Consider the following 19337-nt stretch of genomic DNA (forward strand, 5'->3'; position numbering starts at 1 on the left):
TATCCCTCTCTGACCTCTTTATACTTAGTCTCTTACACTGTGTCAATAAAGCTGAATAAAACAAGGATGAGAAACAGCATCTTAGCTTCTGACTTGATGCTTTACAGCTTTCAGGTCTCAACATTGAATTCGACAATTTCAGATAGAGATATATAAAATAATGAGGGGGGTGTAGAGAAACAAATCTTTCTCCCATGGTGGGAGTGTATAAAACAGGAGGGCAAGAGGTAAGAGCTTAGAGGGGATCTGAGGGGGAATTTTCTCACACAAGAGGGTGGTTGGAGTCTGGAATGAGTTTCCTGAAGAGGTGGTGGAGGCAGATATTCTCACAACGTTTAGGAAGCATCTGGACAAGTCCTTGAACTGCCATGGCATAGAAGGCTACAGACCTAATGCGGGTAAAGGGGATTAATGGGGGTTATGTACAATGGGCAGTATGGATGTAATGGACTGAAGGGCCTATTTCTGTGCTGTATAGCTCCATGACTCTACAACAGCCATTTCCAGCACAAATTTTCCTCCTTTTTTTTCCCAGTAATTTCAGATTTCATTCCTCTGCAGTTTAACACCTCCTCTGAACATTCCCTCCCCACCCACTTTCAGCTGACACTTGCGTCAGACTCTCCTCATCTCTGCCTGATCGCAGATCTTCTTTTCCACTCCCTCTCTGCAAATTACGTTTCATTTCTAACTGCCCCCAGTTCAGAGAAAGGACATCCAACTACAATGTTAATTCTGTTTTCTCTCTATAGATGCTTCCTTACCTGCTGAATATTTTCAGCATCACCTGTTTTCATTTATAAGATAAGATTTCTTTATTAGTCATATGTACATCAAAACGCACAGTGAATTGCATCTTTTGCGTAGAGTGTGCTGGGGGCAGCCTGCAATTGTCGCCACGCTTCCAGCGCCTACATAGCATGCCCACAACTTCCTAACCCGTACGTCTTTGGAATGTGGGAGAAAACTGGAGCACCTGGAGGAAACCCACGCAGACACAGGGAGAACGTACAAACTCCTTACAGACAGCGGCCGGAATTGAACCCAGTCTGTAAAAGCATTACACTAACCGCTACACGACCGTGCCTGCCGACATACATGATGTCTTGCTATTTATACAAATGAAAGCAGCTTTCTAATTTTCCTGATGATTATGTCAAGTCAATCACCAATAACTAGAGCCAATAATGCATGTTATGGTCCAAAATTGACTCCCAAGCAATGAATGGCAGGTTACCAATACTTTAAGGCACAGAGAGATACAGCACAGATAAAGGCCCTTCGGTCCACTGAGTCCATACTGACCATCAACCACTCATTAACACTAATCCTGTCTCATCCTCCCCATATTCCCAGCAACTCTTCCCGGATTCTACCACTCACCCACACACAAGAGGCAATTTACAGCGGCTGTTTAACCTACCGTCCCACACCCCTTTGGGACGTGGGAGGAAACCAGAGCACCCGGAGGAAACCCATGCAGTCACAGGGAGAACGTGCAAACTCCGCACAGACAGCACCGGAGGTCAGGATTGAACCCGGGTCGCTGGAGCTGCGAGACAGCAGCTCTACCAGCTGTGCCACTGTGCCGCTCGTGTGAAAGCTGTTTTGACAATTAAGATCCTCAGTCTCCAAAACGCTAACAAGAATGCTGATCAGACTTTTTGTTGCTAAGTTTCAGACATGCTGCGATTTCATTTTTACTTTAAGTACCGTTAAATGACCAGATGGTTTGCACTGATCACATGAAGCACCTGAATGTTTTTTTGCAGAGCTTTTATTGTTCAGCTTCTTGAGCTGAAGGAAGGGTACAATGAGGTGAGCAAACTTGTCAGAAGAAAAACGCCCATGGATGTTTAAACTCCCATGGAACATCAAAGGTTAAAGTATAAAAAAATCAATGGCTTCCACACCTTTCATTTTGACATTCCCCTCATCAAATTAAATGGAAAGTGTATCTGAATTCCTTGTCATATTTATATTACATTTTATTTAATAACTACAGGATGGCATGAAGTTAAATATTTGACAAGCTGATGTGTTCATTGGGGAATTGGACTGAGAGCAGCTCTGTGAATATAGTCAATACTATACTTAGCATCGCTTAATCCTCCATGGGGAGTGTTAAGGTTTGCTTTAGGACTTTAATAATGCAAATTTCAACTGGAAGAAAGTCAACTAATCTATACACGATTGAGCCTGTGAAAGCCTCAGCATTATCCTGAGAATTGGACATTCCCACAACAATCCAGCATTGTTTCCATCACTATGTATTTCTTCAATCACTTGTTATATATTAAATTGCACATAATATATCAATAAAATATATAACGATTCATTCCTCCACTGATTCTCTTTTATGGCTACCTTGTAAGTCTTGTTCTTTACCATGGAGACTTTTCTTTTAATTTCCTTATTTCCATCCTCTCTCTTGTACTCATTCCATTAATGCTTTATTCTCTGTGCTTATCTCTCCCAATGCATTTCCCTCAATGGCCAAAGTAATGGCAACGCTGCTTTGACAGCTCCTCAGAATGGTACAGTATCTAACTACGTTGTAGACTTGGTTATTTCGATGCTTCTCTGACTGCACTTCCGCCCTGTGCCAATGTTCTGTTGGCTGCATCCTAATTTGCTCAATATCCCTTCACCTAACACCCTTGTCATAGAGTTATACAGCAAGGAAACAGGCCCTTCAGCCCAACTTGTCCATGTCGACCAAGGCGCCTTCCTGAGCTAGCCCCATTTGCCTGCATTTGGCCCATATTCCTCTAAACCTTTCCTATCCATGTACCTGTCAAAATATCATTTAAACATTCTAATTGTACCACCATCTACCACTTCTTCTGGCAGCTTGTTCCATATAGCCCCCACCCTCTGTGTGAAAAATTGCCCCTCAGGTCCTTTATAAATCTTTCCCCTCTCACTTTAAATCTATGCCCTCTAGTTTTGGACACCCCTACCCTGGAAAAAAGGATGTGACTGTCCACCTTATCGACACCCCTCATGGTTTTATATCCTTCTGTGTGAAATGTTGTTGAGCAAGGTGTTGATCTTAAAATTCCCTGCCTTCTCTCCTTCCCACCCCCCATCTCCAGCCCAGCACCCAACCACTCAACCCCAGTCTTAGTCACATGTATTCTTGATTTCCATTTCTGTGACTTTGGTGCCTTTAGCTGCCAGTGTCATGAGGTCTGGACCTAACTTCTCAACGCTATCCATGTAGTTTAGCGGTTAGCATAACGCTTTACAGCTCCAGTGACCCGGGTTCAATTCTGGCCATTGTCTGCAAGGAGTTTGTACGTTCTCCCCATGTTTGCGTGGGTTTCCTCCAGGTGCTCCGGTTTCCTCCCACATCCCAAAGACGTACGGGTTAGGAAGTTGTGGGCATGCTATGTTGGCGCCGGAAGCGTGGCGACACTTCCAGGCTGCCCCCAGAACACTCTACTCAAAAAGATGCATTTCACTGTGTGTTTCGATGTACATGTGACTAATAAAGATATCTCATTGTTGGGATGCCTTTGCTGAATTACTTGAACAGGCCCTCCTCATGCTCAGAATAAAGAACTGGGAGAAAATGCAGCTGCAAACTCTCCAAAGGATAATTTGCAATGTTAAAGGTGCTATATAAATACAGAGTGTTGTTGTATACTTAACCAGGGAAATGGTAAGACCATCTCAGTGAAGAAAAGCAAAACGAGCCCCGACTCAATCCCTGTGCCTCCTCACTGTTATTTCCAACAGAGATATCACCCTTGCACATTTTCCTTCTCTCTTTCCAGTCACTTGATGTTGGGATATACTGTAATTATAGCAGTACATTCCTCGGCTAGTCTCTGTTGTGGGTACCTTTTATTCTTTACCACTGAGACACCGCTCTTTCCATTTCTCTGCAAAGGAAAGTGATTTATTATGAGAGAGGCAGATTCTGTCACCAGTCAATCCTATAAGATTCAGCTGAGGTGTCTGCCAGCTTTTCGGAGATGGGGGTGGGAATCGGAGAGGGGGGGGTGGGGGATTGTTGCAGTGATTTTTACATCTGTAGGAGTTATGCCGTGATTAACCCATCCTCGTGCAGCTTTGTACATAGGTCAGTGTTGCGAACCACGTACAGGTCCTCCCCAGGTTGCGTTGGGGGTTCCATTCCTGAGCACCATTCGTAACCCGAACAGTCCGTAAGTCAGAAATGCGGCCGCTTGGTAATATATTTGAATAAAAACATCGGCTAACTGGGGCAATATGTTGTTAAAGATAAGATATCTTTATTAGTCACATGTACATCGAAACACACAGTGAAATACACCTTTTACGTAGAGTGTTCTGGGGGGCAGCCCACAAGTGTCGCCACACTTCTGGCGCCAACATAGCATGCCCACAACTTCCTAACCCACACATCTTTGGAATGTGGGAGGAAACCGGAGCACCCGGAGGAAACCCACGCAGTCATGGGGAGAACGTACAAACTCCTTACAGGCAGCGGCGGGAATTGAACCCGGGTCGCTGGCACTGTAATAGTGTTACGCTAACTGCTACACTATCATGCCTGCTTAACTCAACCATTCAGATTTCTCTGCAAGCTGCAATAATGTCACCGTGAACCGAGTTCCCACCCGGCAGAAGATGTCTGCAGCCCTGCAGCAGCCAGAAAATCCACCCCGCCGGTCTCCCAAACTCTTGTTTGTATGTACGGGCTGCACATAAGTTGGGTGTTCATCACCTGTAATCAAGATGGATACACAGCTGCAGCCACATGTATGGTGGTGGAGTTATTCCTACTGGAGTGTTGGATCAGCATTCGCGCATCCCTTGGTTGGCAGCTACAGGGCAATGGGAAATATTTTGTTCAGGTCAGTCTCTGACCAGGGGAGCCCAGGTCAGTTTCTTAATAGGTCAGTCATGAGCAGTTGTGGCCTAATCGAACTCAGTTGGAGTAAATGCTGTGGTACTTGAGCAACACATTGCTATCTAACATATCTTTTTCCCAGGGAACGGGAACCAAAAACTAGAGGGCATGGGTTTAAGGTGAGAAGGTCCCTTTTAGGACCTGAGGTGCAACTTCTTCATGCAGAGGTTGGTTGGAATAGGTAACAAGTTGCCAGAGAAAGTAGTTGAGGTGGGTACAATAAGAATATTTAAAAGACATTTGGATAAGTATATGGATAGGAAAGGTTTAGAGGCATTCAGGCCAAACGTGGGCAAATGGGACTAGCTTAGGTGGGCACCTTGGTCGGCATGGATGAGTTGGGCCAAAGGGTATGACTCTAAAGGGACACATGAATCCTGGAGTGTGTCACTGGATGAAATGAGACAGGATCTTCCCCAGGTTCACAACTTGCCATGGACTCCCAGTCAGACAACCAACTTGGCCCACCAAATCTTCCACCAACCGTCAAGTACCTTCTTACACCAGCCCTGCACTAACCCCATTTTATTCTCCCTATATTCCCATCAACTCCCCCCAGATTTTACCACTAACTGGCACACTAGAGGCAACTTACAGTGGCCAGTCTATAATTTTTTTCATATTTTCTTACAACAGAAAATGAAGCCATTCAGCCCATCAAGTCTATTCTGACTCTCGTGCATTCATACCAGTCCATTTGCCCACTTACTTCACAAGATCACAAGACAAAGGAGCAGAAGTAGGCCATTTGGTCCATCGAGTCTGCTCTGCCACTTCACCGTGAGCTAAACTATTCCCATCTAGCCCCAATTCCCAGCCTTTTCCCCATATCCCTTGATACCTTGACTAATTAGTACCTATCAATCTCCTCCTTAAACACCCCCAATGATCGGGCCTCCACAGCAGTATGTGGCAACGAATTCCATAAATCCACGACCCTCTGGCTAAAGAAATTTCTCTCATTTCTCTTCTAAATGGGTACCCACTAATTCTAAGACTGTGCCCTCTAGTCCTGGACTCACCCACCAAGGGAAACAACTTAGCCACATCTACTCTGTCCAGTCCTTTCAACATTTGAAATGTTTCTATGAGGTCTCCTCTCGTTCTTCTGTACTCCAGTGAGTACAGTCCAAGAGCTGACAAATGCTCATCATATGTAAGCCCTTTCATTCCAGGAATCATCCTCGTAAATCTTCTCTGAACCCTCTCCATCATCAGTACATCCTTCCTAAGATAAGAGGCCCAAAACTGCACACAATATTCCAAATGAGGTCTCACCAGTGCCCAATAGAGCCTCATCAACACTTTCTTACTTTTATATGTTATACCTCTCGAAATAAATGCCAACATAGCATTCGCTTTTCTTACTGCCTATCCAACCTGGTGGTTAACCTTTAGGGTGTTCTGTACAAGGACCCCCAAGTCCCTTTGCACTTCTGTACTATGAATTTTCTCCCCATCTAAATAATAATTACCCTGTAACCTATTCTCTCTCCCATGACCATTAATTCTCCTGCTATGCACCTGTGCACCAAGGTCATTTTATAGCAGGCAATTAACCTACCAACCTGCATGTCTTTGGGATGTAGGAGTAAACTGGAGCACTCGGAGGAAACTCATGCAGCCACAGGGAGAACATGCAAACTCCACACAGACAGCATTGGAGGTCAGGATCGAGTCCTAGTCTCTGGAGCGGTGAGGCAGAGGCTCTACTGGCTGCATGAGGGAGCCTGAATGGTCAGTTCACACCTACCAAGTTTCCCACTCAATGTTCCCCTCCTTGGAGCCTTTCTTAGATGTGGAATACTATTGGTGTCCAGCTCCTCCAACTCCTGATGGAGAGGAGTAGCCAGCACCTGGGTTGGGGCTAGCAACCGTGGTAGACATGAAAGATTTGGTCAGAAGTGGTGTTAAAATGGCCTGACCCACTGTATTTAAGGAGTACATTAGCACATGTTCCTGAGGTGCACAGTGGTCAGAAACACTTTCAAGCTCACACCACGTCGGAGAGAGGCCTGGTGAAGCATTTTGCAAAAAGAAAACATCCGGACCGAAAATTCCTTCAGGGTGTCAGACACCCGATATTAGCATCAAGGGCTCCAGAGTGCGATACAACCCTCCGCTTGTCTGGATGAGTACAGCTCCAACAACAACTCCAACACCATCTAGGACATATCAGACCACCTGACTGACACCCCATCTCCCACCCTGGAGCTCATTGCCTGAAAGTGTGGTAGAGGCATTGGATGTGGTCTGCAGGGCTCTGTACCTGTTACTGGGAGGTGTGATTAGGGGCTTTGCAGTTCTTTTTCAACTTCATGGACATGACAGAGAAACAAAGGACCCCAGATGCTGGAATCTAGATGAGAAACACTATGACGCTGGAGGAACTCAGCAGGCCAGGCAGCATCCGTGGAGAAAAGTAGGCTGTCAACGTTTCTGGCCAGGGCCCTTCTTCAGGACTGAAGACAGGAAAAGGGGAAGCCCAATATACAGGAGGGAATATGTGACCTTCCTCGCTCTGTGACCATGCCTCTTTTTTACTTCCCTTTCCTAGCGTCTCTCTCTTTTTTCTACCCTCTTTTCTCCTCCTTACCTTTGACCCATCCCCCGGCGGATCTGCTCTCCCCTCCTCCCTCACACCTGCCTATCACTATTTCTTACCTGCATCTACCTATCACCACCTTGTGCCCATCCCACCTCCCCTCTTTTGTCCACCTATCACTGCTCTGCTTTTCCCTCCTATATATCGGGCTTCCCTTTTTCCTATCTTCAGTCCTGAAGAAGGGTCCTGACCCGAAACGTTGACCGCCTGCTTTTCTCCACGTTTGCTGCCTGGCCTGCTGAGTTCCTTCAGTGTCAGAGTATTTTTCATCATGGACATGATATGTTGAACGGCCTTCTTCTGTGTCATTAACTTCCTATTATTTTGCAAACATTCACTCCCTCAACCACCGGCATACCATGACTGTGGTGCCCACATGATGCAATGAAGAAGCATGTCAAGTTGTTTTGACAGCGTTCTCGTCAAACTTGTGACCCCTCCTACCCTCAAAAAGGGCAATGGCAGCAGATGCATGGGAAAACTACCCCCTGCAGACTGCACACCAATTTGACTTGGAAACATAGCATCATTCTTTCACCGTTGCTGGGTCTAAATCAGGAAACTCCACCTAATATCGTCACCAGAAGGACTGCAACGGTTCAAGAAGGTCATCACCTTCTCAAGGGATTTAGGGATGGGCAATAAATGTTGACCTACAAATAGTGCTCCCTCTACTGCCATCTTTATCCTTTTACTTAAAGTCAACAGCAATCTCCAAGTTCAATTTCCAGCACTGTCCAGTTGATGTACAATAGTAGGAAGTGAAGTGCAGTTTCAGAAGAGACGGACAAACGTCAATGCTTGTTGGCCTGCCATGGCAAATTCCAGTCCCATGGGCATTCATATCAAGCCCCCGCCCAATTCCCTGAACCCTTTCAACGTCACACAACGTCTACCCACCTGTGTAGATGAATCTTCCTGGAGCACCCTTGCAGAACTGTTTGGACTTGTAGGACAGTGTGACTTCCACCACTCCGGGGATGTGTCGAGGGGGGGTCTGCACTCGGATGGCGTGGGGAGTAATCAGCTGAAAGGCATGAGAGAGGCAGAAGGTTTAGGTTTGACCGTGGCTCAACAGATTTGACCAAATCCTCCCAATCCCATCTTATTGGTGTGTGATGCTTGTGTTTATTGTTAGAGTAGGAGAAACATTTACAGTGATGGAGGTGAAATATGCTTTGTTTAGTAACACCCCATCCCATCCCTCCCTGATCTCCCTGTGTCTCCAGCTTTTCCTTCCATAACTATGAGTGTCCTAATGATTCCATTAGTCCAATTCAACTGCGTACATTGCTAAGCCAAGCTAGTGTTTTTCTTCCTCTTTTCACTTCAGTGTAGCAAACCTAATAATTCCATTGCCTTATCAAACCATTGTCTCTTCCTTTGTGGAGTCTCATACCTTGGCCAATGAGTTGATTTTTCTTCTAAAGCCCAGGGGGTGCAGAGGTGGCTACTCAACACTGAGATACATCAGGTTTGGTGGATTCTTTCTACGTCCGCACTCATTTTCCTGCTCATCCGTCAGGAAGGGGATCTCTGAATAATTTCCTTCTCTGACTCGCTAATTAAGTATAACTTGCTGTTCTCTTTGTGCTAACTGAACTGATTTTGGCTCACTCTGCATGGTGCTGGGTTTGAGCTCGGCTCACTTGCTCACCTGCCTCAGTTCCACATCAGGCAGACGGACCAGTTATTAACAACCAGTCTCTGAAAGTCCTGGTGTAAGTTGGCACATTGCACCATTATTAAGACTGTTGGCTCAGAACAGAACTGCAGCACTTCACACAAACTATTTGTGGTAAATTTTCCATCCTTTATCTATCTGTCCTGATTTCCCTTGGCATTGGTTCTATCAAGCTCAGCCTAAATTTATTACCCTGTTTCCACGATTCCATCATCTTAGACCCTGACCCACTGTCACCCAGCTTTACCCTATTGCTCCCTTGGTAACCTACCTCACTCCAAACCAGCATTGTACCAAAAAGAACTTGCAATCCGTCGAAAAAGTTGTCCCCGATAATGATAACCATGGCACCTCCAGTGGTCCATCCTTCACTGGGACTGATTGCTTTGATGCATGGTGTAGCTAAGCAGAAAGAAATGAGATTACTTGTACTTCATGACTCATTTATCATTAATACTGTCACAGTCATTGCTGCGGTGCTTCCTCCTGAGATCCATGTAAGCATTTTTCTCTGGATGAGAAGCAGGAAAATTACATATTCCTTTTTTAATTGAATCATTGATGGGATATGGCTGGCATTTATTGCCAAATCTTATCTGTCCTCAAGAAGATGGTTTTCAGCTTGATTTGCACCCCATCAAACACCCTACACATTTACTCCTTCGATTACCAACGCACACTGACTCCACACGTATCATCCACAAAATGAACTGCGGTTACTCGCCCAGGCGACTCCAAGAAGACCTCTCAAACCTGCCACATCTACCATCAAGAAGGGCAAGGGTACCATGGTTAGCACAATGCTTTACAGCACCAGCGACCCAGGTTCAAATCCGGCCACTGTCTGTAAGGAGTTTGTACGTTCTCCCCGTGTCTGTGTGGGTTTCCTCCGGGTGCTCCGGTTTCCTCCCACATCCCAAAGACGTACAGGTTAGGAAGTTGTGGGCATGCTATGTTGGCGCCGGAAGCGTGGCGACACTTGCGGGCTGCCCCCTGAACACTGCGCAAAAGATGCATTTCACTGTGTGTTTCGATGTACATGTGACTAATAAAGGTATCTTATCTTATCTATTTATCACTGATGCAGTGTAATGAAGGTAATGCTACAATGCGGTGTGGTTGAATGTTCCAGGATTTAAACCAAGCAATGATGAAGAAGCTGCGATATATATTTCTAAGGCAAATACTTAGAGGTAGTGGTATCCCTATGTGCCTGATAACCTTCTCACTCTAGTTGGTGGAGGTCACAGTGTTTGGGAGCTGCTGTCAACAGTAGCCTGGCTGGGTGGATTTTGTAGATGTGACACACTGCAGCCACTATGCACCGGTTGGGGATGGATGCTGTGCAGGTGACACTTGTACTACAGGGAGGGAGCGGCGTACCTAGAAAACTGTCCATATTGCGATTTTCTGTAATGTGAAACTCCATCACCTGCGCATATGTCAAGAAATATGGGTTGAAGAAAGTTTTTTTTTTACGTAAATATCCTGAGAGCAAATTTTATTCCGAGTCTCAGAATTTAGTGAATTCTGTAAGGGCAGAATTTCTGTTACCCAAATGACCATAACGAGGGTGTCACCAGTATGTTTCCAGAGTGCCTTTTTGGAACTGCACTCATTCAGACAAGTGGAGAGCAGTCCACCCCACTCCTAACTTGTACCTTGCAGAGACAGGAGATGATTTACAGAGCTACTGCACAATTTTCCTACTTACCCTGTCCTGGCACTTGAAGCCTATGACTCAAAACCCTCCCTTCCTCCCAAAATGACGATGGTTTTTAGTGCCATTCATTCTGTTTAAACCTGAGGCTGTAACATGGACCAAGGCCCCTCAGGTACACTTCCAAAGAGAAAACCAAGTGAATATGATGTACTAGGTACTTTTAAACAGAAGGTAAGCATTTCAGTTAGATTTCTAAAATGCAGCACTTGTTGTTAAAAGAAGCCTACAGCAACCAAAAAGCTTTTGAGTAATGAAGGATGTCAACACCAAAGTCACAATATGACACGGTTCTTGATTTACGATGTATTTCATGAACCCGGTGAGTTGAAATAAGTGTCCTACTTAATTCTCCAAAACAATGCTGAGCAGGAGAAATTTGAAGAAGAGGTTTGTAGCATGTTCTACACTGTGTACAGTTGGGAGAGTTGTAGGAAGCAGTCAGTTCTCTCAAGTATGCAAATTAGCTATTTGAAGCATGGCCATTTTAAAAAAATTGATTCACAGGATGTGGCCATCATTGACATGGCCTGTTTGTATTGCCTACACTAAATGCCCCATAAACTGAGTCCTTGCAGAAGACAATTAACAGCCAGTCACACTTTTGCGGAATCTGGAGTCACATATAGACTAGACCAGGTGACCTTTTCTTAAGGATATTAGCGAGTCTGGTGAGTTCTTAACAACAATTCAGTAGTTTTGTAACCACTAGTGCTGTGGCGGGATTCAATCTTGTATCTCAGGATCAGAAGTCCAGACCTTTGGACTCCAGGCTCAGTAGCTCAACCACTATTGTACCCTTCCCAATTTCTCAGGAGTTGCCATCAGGAACGTCATGGCATTAATAAAACAGAGACCACGGAGTAAATGTCACTTTGACCAGCTGCTGCCTTTAACTTTCCTGACCCATCTCATATAATCATGTAATTCTTCATTACAAGGGCTACAGAGATAATGAAGTTGAACCTGGAGAAGATTTCCAATAATAACCGGGGTTTAGAATCACCAGTCACACGTGCTTAACCGCTGTTTACTCTGATTTGTTCCTCCATTAACTCACTGGTTTGGCATTTTGTCCTGCCAGTGGTTTGATCTCTGGTCTATGGCCTGCAAATATAGATGACTCTTAATTAAATGAAAATCGCTATGGATGCAGCAAAGTTCTTACAAACAACACAACAGAATGTTGGGCTGCACAGCCCAAGGGTTAGACTGAAAACACAGCTGGAAATGCAGCTGGAAGAAGCCATGAATGAGGCAGCGCAGTTTGGAATTAAAGAGAGTGAGCCAGTGGTACAATATCTGGACCATATACGAGCTGCACACTTAGTGTTAAACATAGAACATTACAGCACAATACAGGCCCTTCGGCCCACAATGTTGTGCCGACATTTTATCCTGCTCTAAGATCTATCTAACCCTTCCCTCCCACATAGCCCCCTATTTTTCTATCATTCATGTGTCTATCTAAGAGTCTCTTAAATGTCCCTAATGTATCTGCCCCCACAACCTCTGCATGCAGTGCATTCCACGCACCCACCACTCTCTGTGTAAAAAACTTACCCCTGACGTCCCCCTTATACCTTCCTCCAATCACCTTAAAATTACGTCCCCTCGTGTTAGCCATTGTCACACGGGGAAAAAGTCTCTGACTGTCCACTCAATCTATGCCTCTTATCATCTTGTACACCTCTATCAAGTCACCTCTCATCCTCCTTCTCTCCAAAAAGAAAAGCCCTAGCTCGCTCAACCTATCCTCATAAGACATACTGTCCAATCCAGGCAACATCCTAGTAAATCTCCTCTGCACCCTCTCTAACACTTCCACATACTTTCTATAATGAGGTGACCAGAACTGAACACAATACTTCAAGTGTGGTCTGACCAGAATTCTATAGAGCTGCAACGTCACCTCGCAGCTCTTGAACCCCGACTATTACCCCAACTAATGAAGGCCAACACACCATACGCATTCTTAACAACCCTATCGACTTGCGTGGCAACTTTGAGGGATCTATGGACGTGGACCCCAAGATCCCTCTGTCACTTGAGATGCAAGCGACATGGGATGATTGGCGCAAAGTGGGCAAGTTCCCTTGACATTTGGCATCTAATTTTGTACAGAGTCATAGAGTGGTACAGCAGAGACCCCTCAGCCCACCATATTCATGCCAACCTTTTTGCCCATCTCCACTAATCCTATTTGCCCGCATTAGGACCATGAGTTAAAGGGTCCAAAAGGGACCATATTCTACTATGTCCTTACTCTAAAGTGTTCCCAATAAGAAGGGCAAAAGACATTAGCGGGAATGTCCTTGCCAAACTGGTCTCATTGTAATTGATGGAGACCTGGAAGAAGTCACTTGCTTGGCCTCCAGGCTGAATTCCACAGAGACCACGGTAATGGAGGAATAAATAACCTGATAAAAGAAAGGTTTGTACATTTTCATAAACTTCCCTCAAGGCTTAGTTATTAACTGCATTGGCGGGGTCTGTGCTGTCATACAACACAGAGCAATCAGAACTAGCAGCCATGGCTGACTAGTATAACAATGAGAGGTTCAAAACAGGCTGAGTATTGGTCTGTTTGCCTGGAAGCGCGGTGGGACATGGGGAACCAAGCACTCCTTTTTCAGTTGCCTGTGGAAAGGACTGAGTATGATGGGGTAGAGGATTAGCAAACGGAGAGAGCCGGAGGCGGGAGATTGATTTTCTCCAGGACATTCTGAATTTTTGACACTTCCAGGGCGTTAAACCTCACGTGGGTACAAGGAGGAGAAAGGAAAATCCGGAAAGGGAGGATTCTGCACCCCTCGCAGAACTGCCTGGCTTTGCTCTCCACGCATTTCAGTGCAAGGAAATTCAGGTCGGTTTTGTTTCTGCCACACAGTCTTCACTCCTGGATGGTCCTTAAGCAGTGGTGCCCACAACTGATTTAAATGCATGAAACCATTTATACATCTAGTGTGGCTTGTTGGAAGCTACTCTAACTTCAGGCAAGAAAGTTAATTTAGTTTGGAATGAGTTGTTATTTTAAAAATATGGAAGCAATTGCAATTGTAGTGCAACTTACAGGATCCAGTCAGTTTAGTAGGAACCTAATCCCAATTTAAACTTTGAAAGATTTTGTAACATACACCCAGATGCGCACACACGCACACATGCACACATACACACACACACACACACACACACACACACACACACACTCTTGCACATGTACAAGTGGAGAACTCACTCCCCACCCCACCCCCACACACACACAAACTCCCACATACACAAACCTCCCACACACACAAACATACATACACATGCGTGCACACCAACATACACACACACACACACACACACACACCCATCAGAGTCAATTGGGCAAGGTTCTGGTATTTTAGTGTAAACTGTGTAAGGATTTATTCCTGGGATCAGATACATCAGTGTGTTATTCTGTAAAACCATTCAATTGAACTGTTTAACCCTGTGATGCTGACAATATTTAAAAGTCTGACCATATAATAATCAAAACCTTTATATTTCTCCTTAGTGATTACATGTCAGTACAGAAGACACAATATAAGCATCAAACTAATGCACTGAATATCCCTGTTTTATTCAATATTCTCATTCCCATTTCTTTCTCATTCACAGAATCAAAGAATTGTTAGAGGACAGAAGTGGCCAACTGGCCCATCAAACCCCTACTATCTCTTTATAGTGCTATCTCATACCCTTGTGCTCTCCCTGTAAGCCTATAGGGTGTGTTCTGTCAACTGCCTTTCCAGTTCACCCCTAAAGACACTGATTGAGCACAGTCTAAAGGCAGTGAGTTCCATTTCATCTCCACCTTCGGGGTAAAAAATGTTTACCTTATGCCTACCCATGTACCTTTTGCCCTTTAAATCATCCCTGCACCAATCCCTCCCCCCCCCCCCCACCCCACCCCAAAGCCAACTCTGGGCAACCACAGAACAAGATTCCAAGAAGTGGGATAGCCTACCTTTGATTCAGGCATCCCCTCAGTGTGATTTTAAATCATAAGATGTGACCCCTCAGACTTTTCTAATGCACATTATAGACATCATAAATAATGCTGGTAATGAGGCTTTAGCTAGCAAGGGGAAAGTGTACAGTCGCACAGCTTTGGCTAAATTACTTTGTCCAAACACTCTCAACCTGTGAATCATTGTGAATATTCACTCACAGGTGATTATGCCGTCTTTAAGCATTTCGGCTGTGCTTTGTTGTTCACCTGAAGGATAGTGCATGTGTTGTCTGCTACTGCTGAAGCTTCTAAGCAACTGTGGTATTAGAATCACGAGGAACTCAGATCCAAGCAGTGGGGCTGCACATCAGAGATGTTCAAGGAGTCGTGGTCAATGTGGTAAAGAAAGACAGAGACACAAGAGGCCACAGATGCTGGAGTCTGGAGCAACAAACGATCTGTTGGAGAAACTCAGCAGGCCGAGCAGCATCTGTGGTGGGGGAAGGGACTGTCGACGTTTCAGGTTGAGACCCTGCAAGATGTTCCCTGTGCCGTTCACAACCTCAGTCCAACCCAAATCACTTTACACCAAATGAAGTACCTTTTATGATGTACCCACTATGTGTGTAAGACTCCACAGACATAGATGTAATAATACACAGTGGTGCAGCTTGTCGAGCTGCCGCCTCACAACTCCAGCGACCTAGACTCAATCCTGACCTGTGTGGAGTTGGCACGTTCTCCCTGTGACTACATGGGTTTCTCCCAGGTACTCCAGTTTCCTCCCATGTCCCAAGGATATGCACGTTGGTAAGTTAATTGGCTGCTGTAAATTGTCCCTAGTACCTGGGTGAGTGGTAGAATCTGGGAGGGTGATGATGAGAATGTGGGAAGTATAAGAAGTGTGAGACTCATGTAGGATTAATGCAAATGGATGGTTGATGGTCGGCATGGGCTCGGTGGGCCGAAGGGCCTGTTTCTGTGCTTCGTCTCTCTATCACTCTATCCATCACTCCTTTGGGATAGATTAGAGAAGCCATGATGGGTGATAGAGGAAGACAAAAACGGGAGTTCGGGACCAGGGCAAGAGAATGCTTTGGTAGGTAAGAAGCATTCAACCTGATGATCACAATCTTAGTACCATAGAAGCCCATGAGCTCCTGTTGAAAGTGAGGGTGAAGGGTGCAAGGGAAAGGGGTTCAATTAGACAGTGTGCAGTAAAGAAAGACATGGAGGGGTTATTTGTGTGGGCAGGGGTGGATAGGAGACAGTGCTATTTACATTCTAGGATAATGTAGTTCTGCTCACCCGTCACTCTTGCTGAGCTACATTGGTCCCAGATTAAGAATCATCTCATATTTAAAATTGTCCTTTTTGTTTTTGGATCCCTCCATGGCCTTGTCTCTCTCTCTCTCCTCCAGCCTTCAGATCTCTGCACTACTCCAACTCCAATCTCCTGCTCAACCCTGATCACAATTGTTCTCCCAGCACTGATGTGTCTTCAGCTGCTTCAGCCCCCAGTTCTGCAGTTTCCTCCAAGAGCATCTCCACTTCTCCGCCCCTCTCTCTCCTCCTTTAAGATATTCCTACCAACGACTTTTGGTTATCTGCCTCTTAATTTCCTTTCTTATTCAATTTTTTCAAATCTGGCCATTGCTGGCAAGGCCAGCATTTATTGCCCATCGCTCACTGCCCTTGAGAAAGTGGTGGTGAGTCTCTTTGTTGAAGCGCTGTAGTCTGTGTGGTCCCATGGTACTGTTGGTGAGGGACTTTCAGGATTTAGACCCAGCAACGATGAAGGAATGGTGATAGATCTGCGTGTGAGGACAGTGTGTGACTTGGAGGAGAACCTGCAGGAGGAGGTGTTCCCCTGCTCCTGCTATTCTCGTCCTTTCCGGTGGTTGAGATCGCAGGTTAGTGGACTGCTGTCGGAGTAGCCCAGGCAAGAACATAAAACATAGAACGGTACAGCACAACACAGGCCCTTCGGCCCACAATGTTGTGCCGACCTTTAAACCTTGCCTAAGACTATCTCACCCCTTCCTCCCACATATCCCTGAATTTTAAATTCCTCCATATGCTTATCTAGTAATCTCTTGAATTTGACCAATGTAGCTGCCTCCACCACCACCCCAGGCAGTGCATTCCATGCCCCAACCACTCTCTGGGTAAAAACAAAACCTTCCTCTGATATTGCCCTTGAACTTCCCAGCCATTACTTTAAAGCCATGCCCTCTCGTACTGTGCATTGGTGCCCTGGGAAAGAGGTGCTGGCTGTCCACTCTATCTATTCCTCTCAATATCTTGTACACCTCTATCATTTGCAAGTAACTACACTGCAAGGTTTCTGTAAATTATTTTCAAACCTTTTACCAGTGGAACACCAATGGAACTTTCTATACTTTTGAACTAACAAGCTGACAATAGAAGCAAGATCAGAGTTTGTGGCAGTGCTAGATTATGGTTCTGAGACTTGGATGTGGAATACAGGAGTTGAATCATCATCTAAACCCCAAGTGATCTCTTGAACCCTCCATACCAAAGTCTGCACAGACACAGCTGTTCACTGTGAGCCCTTTGTGTTGAGCAAAGAGTTGGGAATACCTCAGTATATTCCTCATTAAACCGGAAAGGCATTCTCCAGAAGGAGAGGATTCAATCCTCTAAACTGGAGAGGACACATCTGAGGGACATGGATTTAAATTAAGTGGCAGGAGGATTAGAGGGGAGTTCGGGAAAAGCATTTCACCCAGAGACTGGTGGAGGTAGGGGTTGCCCTGGAACGCCCTACCTGCAAGTGTGGCGTTGGAAGGACATTTAAAAAGTACCTGGGAGTGGCACTTGATGAGATCGATGCTAGGGGGATTCAAGGGATTAATGCAGGAAAGTGGAACTGAGGTAAAAGATTAGCCATGATTTTACTCAAGTATGGGCCAGGCATGAAGAGGCTGAATGGCCCATCCTTGCTTCTGTTTCTTATAACTCTAGGACCCAGACCTCGGAGATGGATTTGGTTAAATGGAGACACAAGAGACTGCAGATGCTGGAATCTGGAGCAACAAACAATCTGCTGGAGGAACTCAACGGGTTGTGGTGGGGGGGGGGGGGGTGGTGGGAGAGAGGAATTGTCAATGTTTTGGGTCCTGTCCCTCCACAGATGCTGCTCGACCGACTGAGTTCCTCCAGGAGATTGTTTGCTGGTGGAGGGTTTCGATGGTTGGACATTGGGGAGCCAAGTGGCCAGATGAATGCAGTAAAGTTCTGTGACTGTGAGTTACCAACTAATGAGGAACAGATGAAAACTTGGAAGCACACAGCATGGCCTTCACCCCATTCAGTGACTACCCACTGGCTGTACAGCAATGCAGGGCAGCTCACCCTTTCTTGAGAACAGGAAGTCATTCAGACAGGCAGAAGGCCCTTACCCACACCATCCAGAGACTGCAGGGGAGGACAGACCCCATTGTAAATTCTGCCACCAAACGCCCATTTCACTGGGTGTTATAAATGTGCTCCCAGCCTCCTCTGACACAGCCTTTTCTCCCAATGTCATTTCAGTCACTCCGGGTGAATTACTGCCATTGGCTGGTGGAAGGTCAGGACTAACGTTTGAAGGACATCAATCCTTTCAGAATGGTTATTGTGATTGACTGAGGCTTTTGAGCAACTACCATGGGCAGAAAGGTCTCGAGAACTAGAAAACCGAGCAGGTAAACTGGCCCAGAATTGAGGCATACAATCCATTCAATAAGTAGAACAGCAGATCCCTGTCCCATGGACCGTCCATGCAGGTGACGCTGGACAATGCTAGGGAGCATTTGCTGGGATTTACTCCATCGTCTTAACTCAGGAGCATGGAGGCCAGTTCTAGGCCATTGTCAGTCAACACAGCTGATACAGTCAACATGGTACAGTATGGCAATACTATGACCATTTTGACTTCTTTGCACTACAATGGACTTTTTTTTGTTCTAATTGTATAATTTATGTTTAATCTATGTTTTTCTTGCAAACGTTGTCTCTCTGATGCCATGTGCCTGTGGTGTTGCTGCAAGTAAGTTTTTCATTGCATCTGTGTAAACATGTGCATAAACTTGACTTTGACCACATTGGGTTAATCCTATGCAACACTCAAGTTAACTTTATTTAATTCCTGGTCCCCTAAGTGGTCACTGTACACGAATGACCCTTGCATGTTTATTCAACCATGAGGGGGAATCACAGACAAGATCAATTCTGTCTTCACCTGCCGAGATAATTTCTCCATTTGGGAAGCACTATCATTAAAAACGTTAATAGCAGAGATTTTCTATTTGTGGATAAGTCACAAACCAAGTTGATTACAACTTAACCACTCATGGTGCTGGTTGCTAATCCTTTCCTTCCCTCACCAGCTCTGGATCAGCAATGCCACACCCTGTTGACACGACTGAACTGCAAAGATGA

General features: G+C 45.4%; 1 protein-coding gene across 1 annotated transcript in view; it reads right to left on the reverse strand.

Moving 5' to 3' along the window:
* LOC127584198 (transcription factor COE2-like) overlaps positions 1-19337 on the reverse strand; it is a 246838-nt gene that overhangs the window by 55034 nt on the left and 172467 nt on the right. Inside the window, exons 9-10 of the mRNA XM_052040789.1 lie at positions 9464-9594; positions 8409-8535 (exon numbers count right to left, since the gene is read on the reverse strand). Of these exons, the coding sequence (XP_051896749.1) occupies positions 8409-8535; positions 9464-9594 (258 nt within the window). The remainder of the gene's footprint in view (positions 1-8408; positions 8536-9463; positions 9595-19337) is intronic.

Source organism: Pristis pectinata, chromosome 29 (genome assembly GCF_009764475.1).
Source record: "Pristis pectinata isolate sPriPec2 chromosome 29, sPriPec2.1.pri, whole genome shotgun sequence".
NCBI lineage: Eukaryota > Metazoa > Chordata > Chondrichthyes > Rhinopristiformes > Pristidae > Pristis > Pristis pectinata.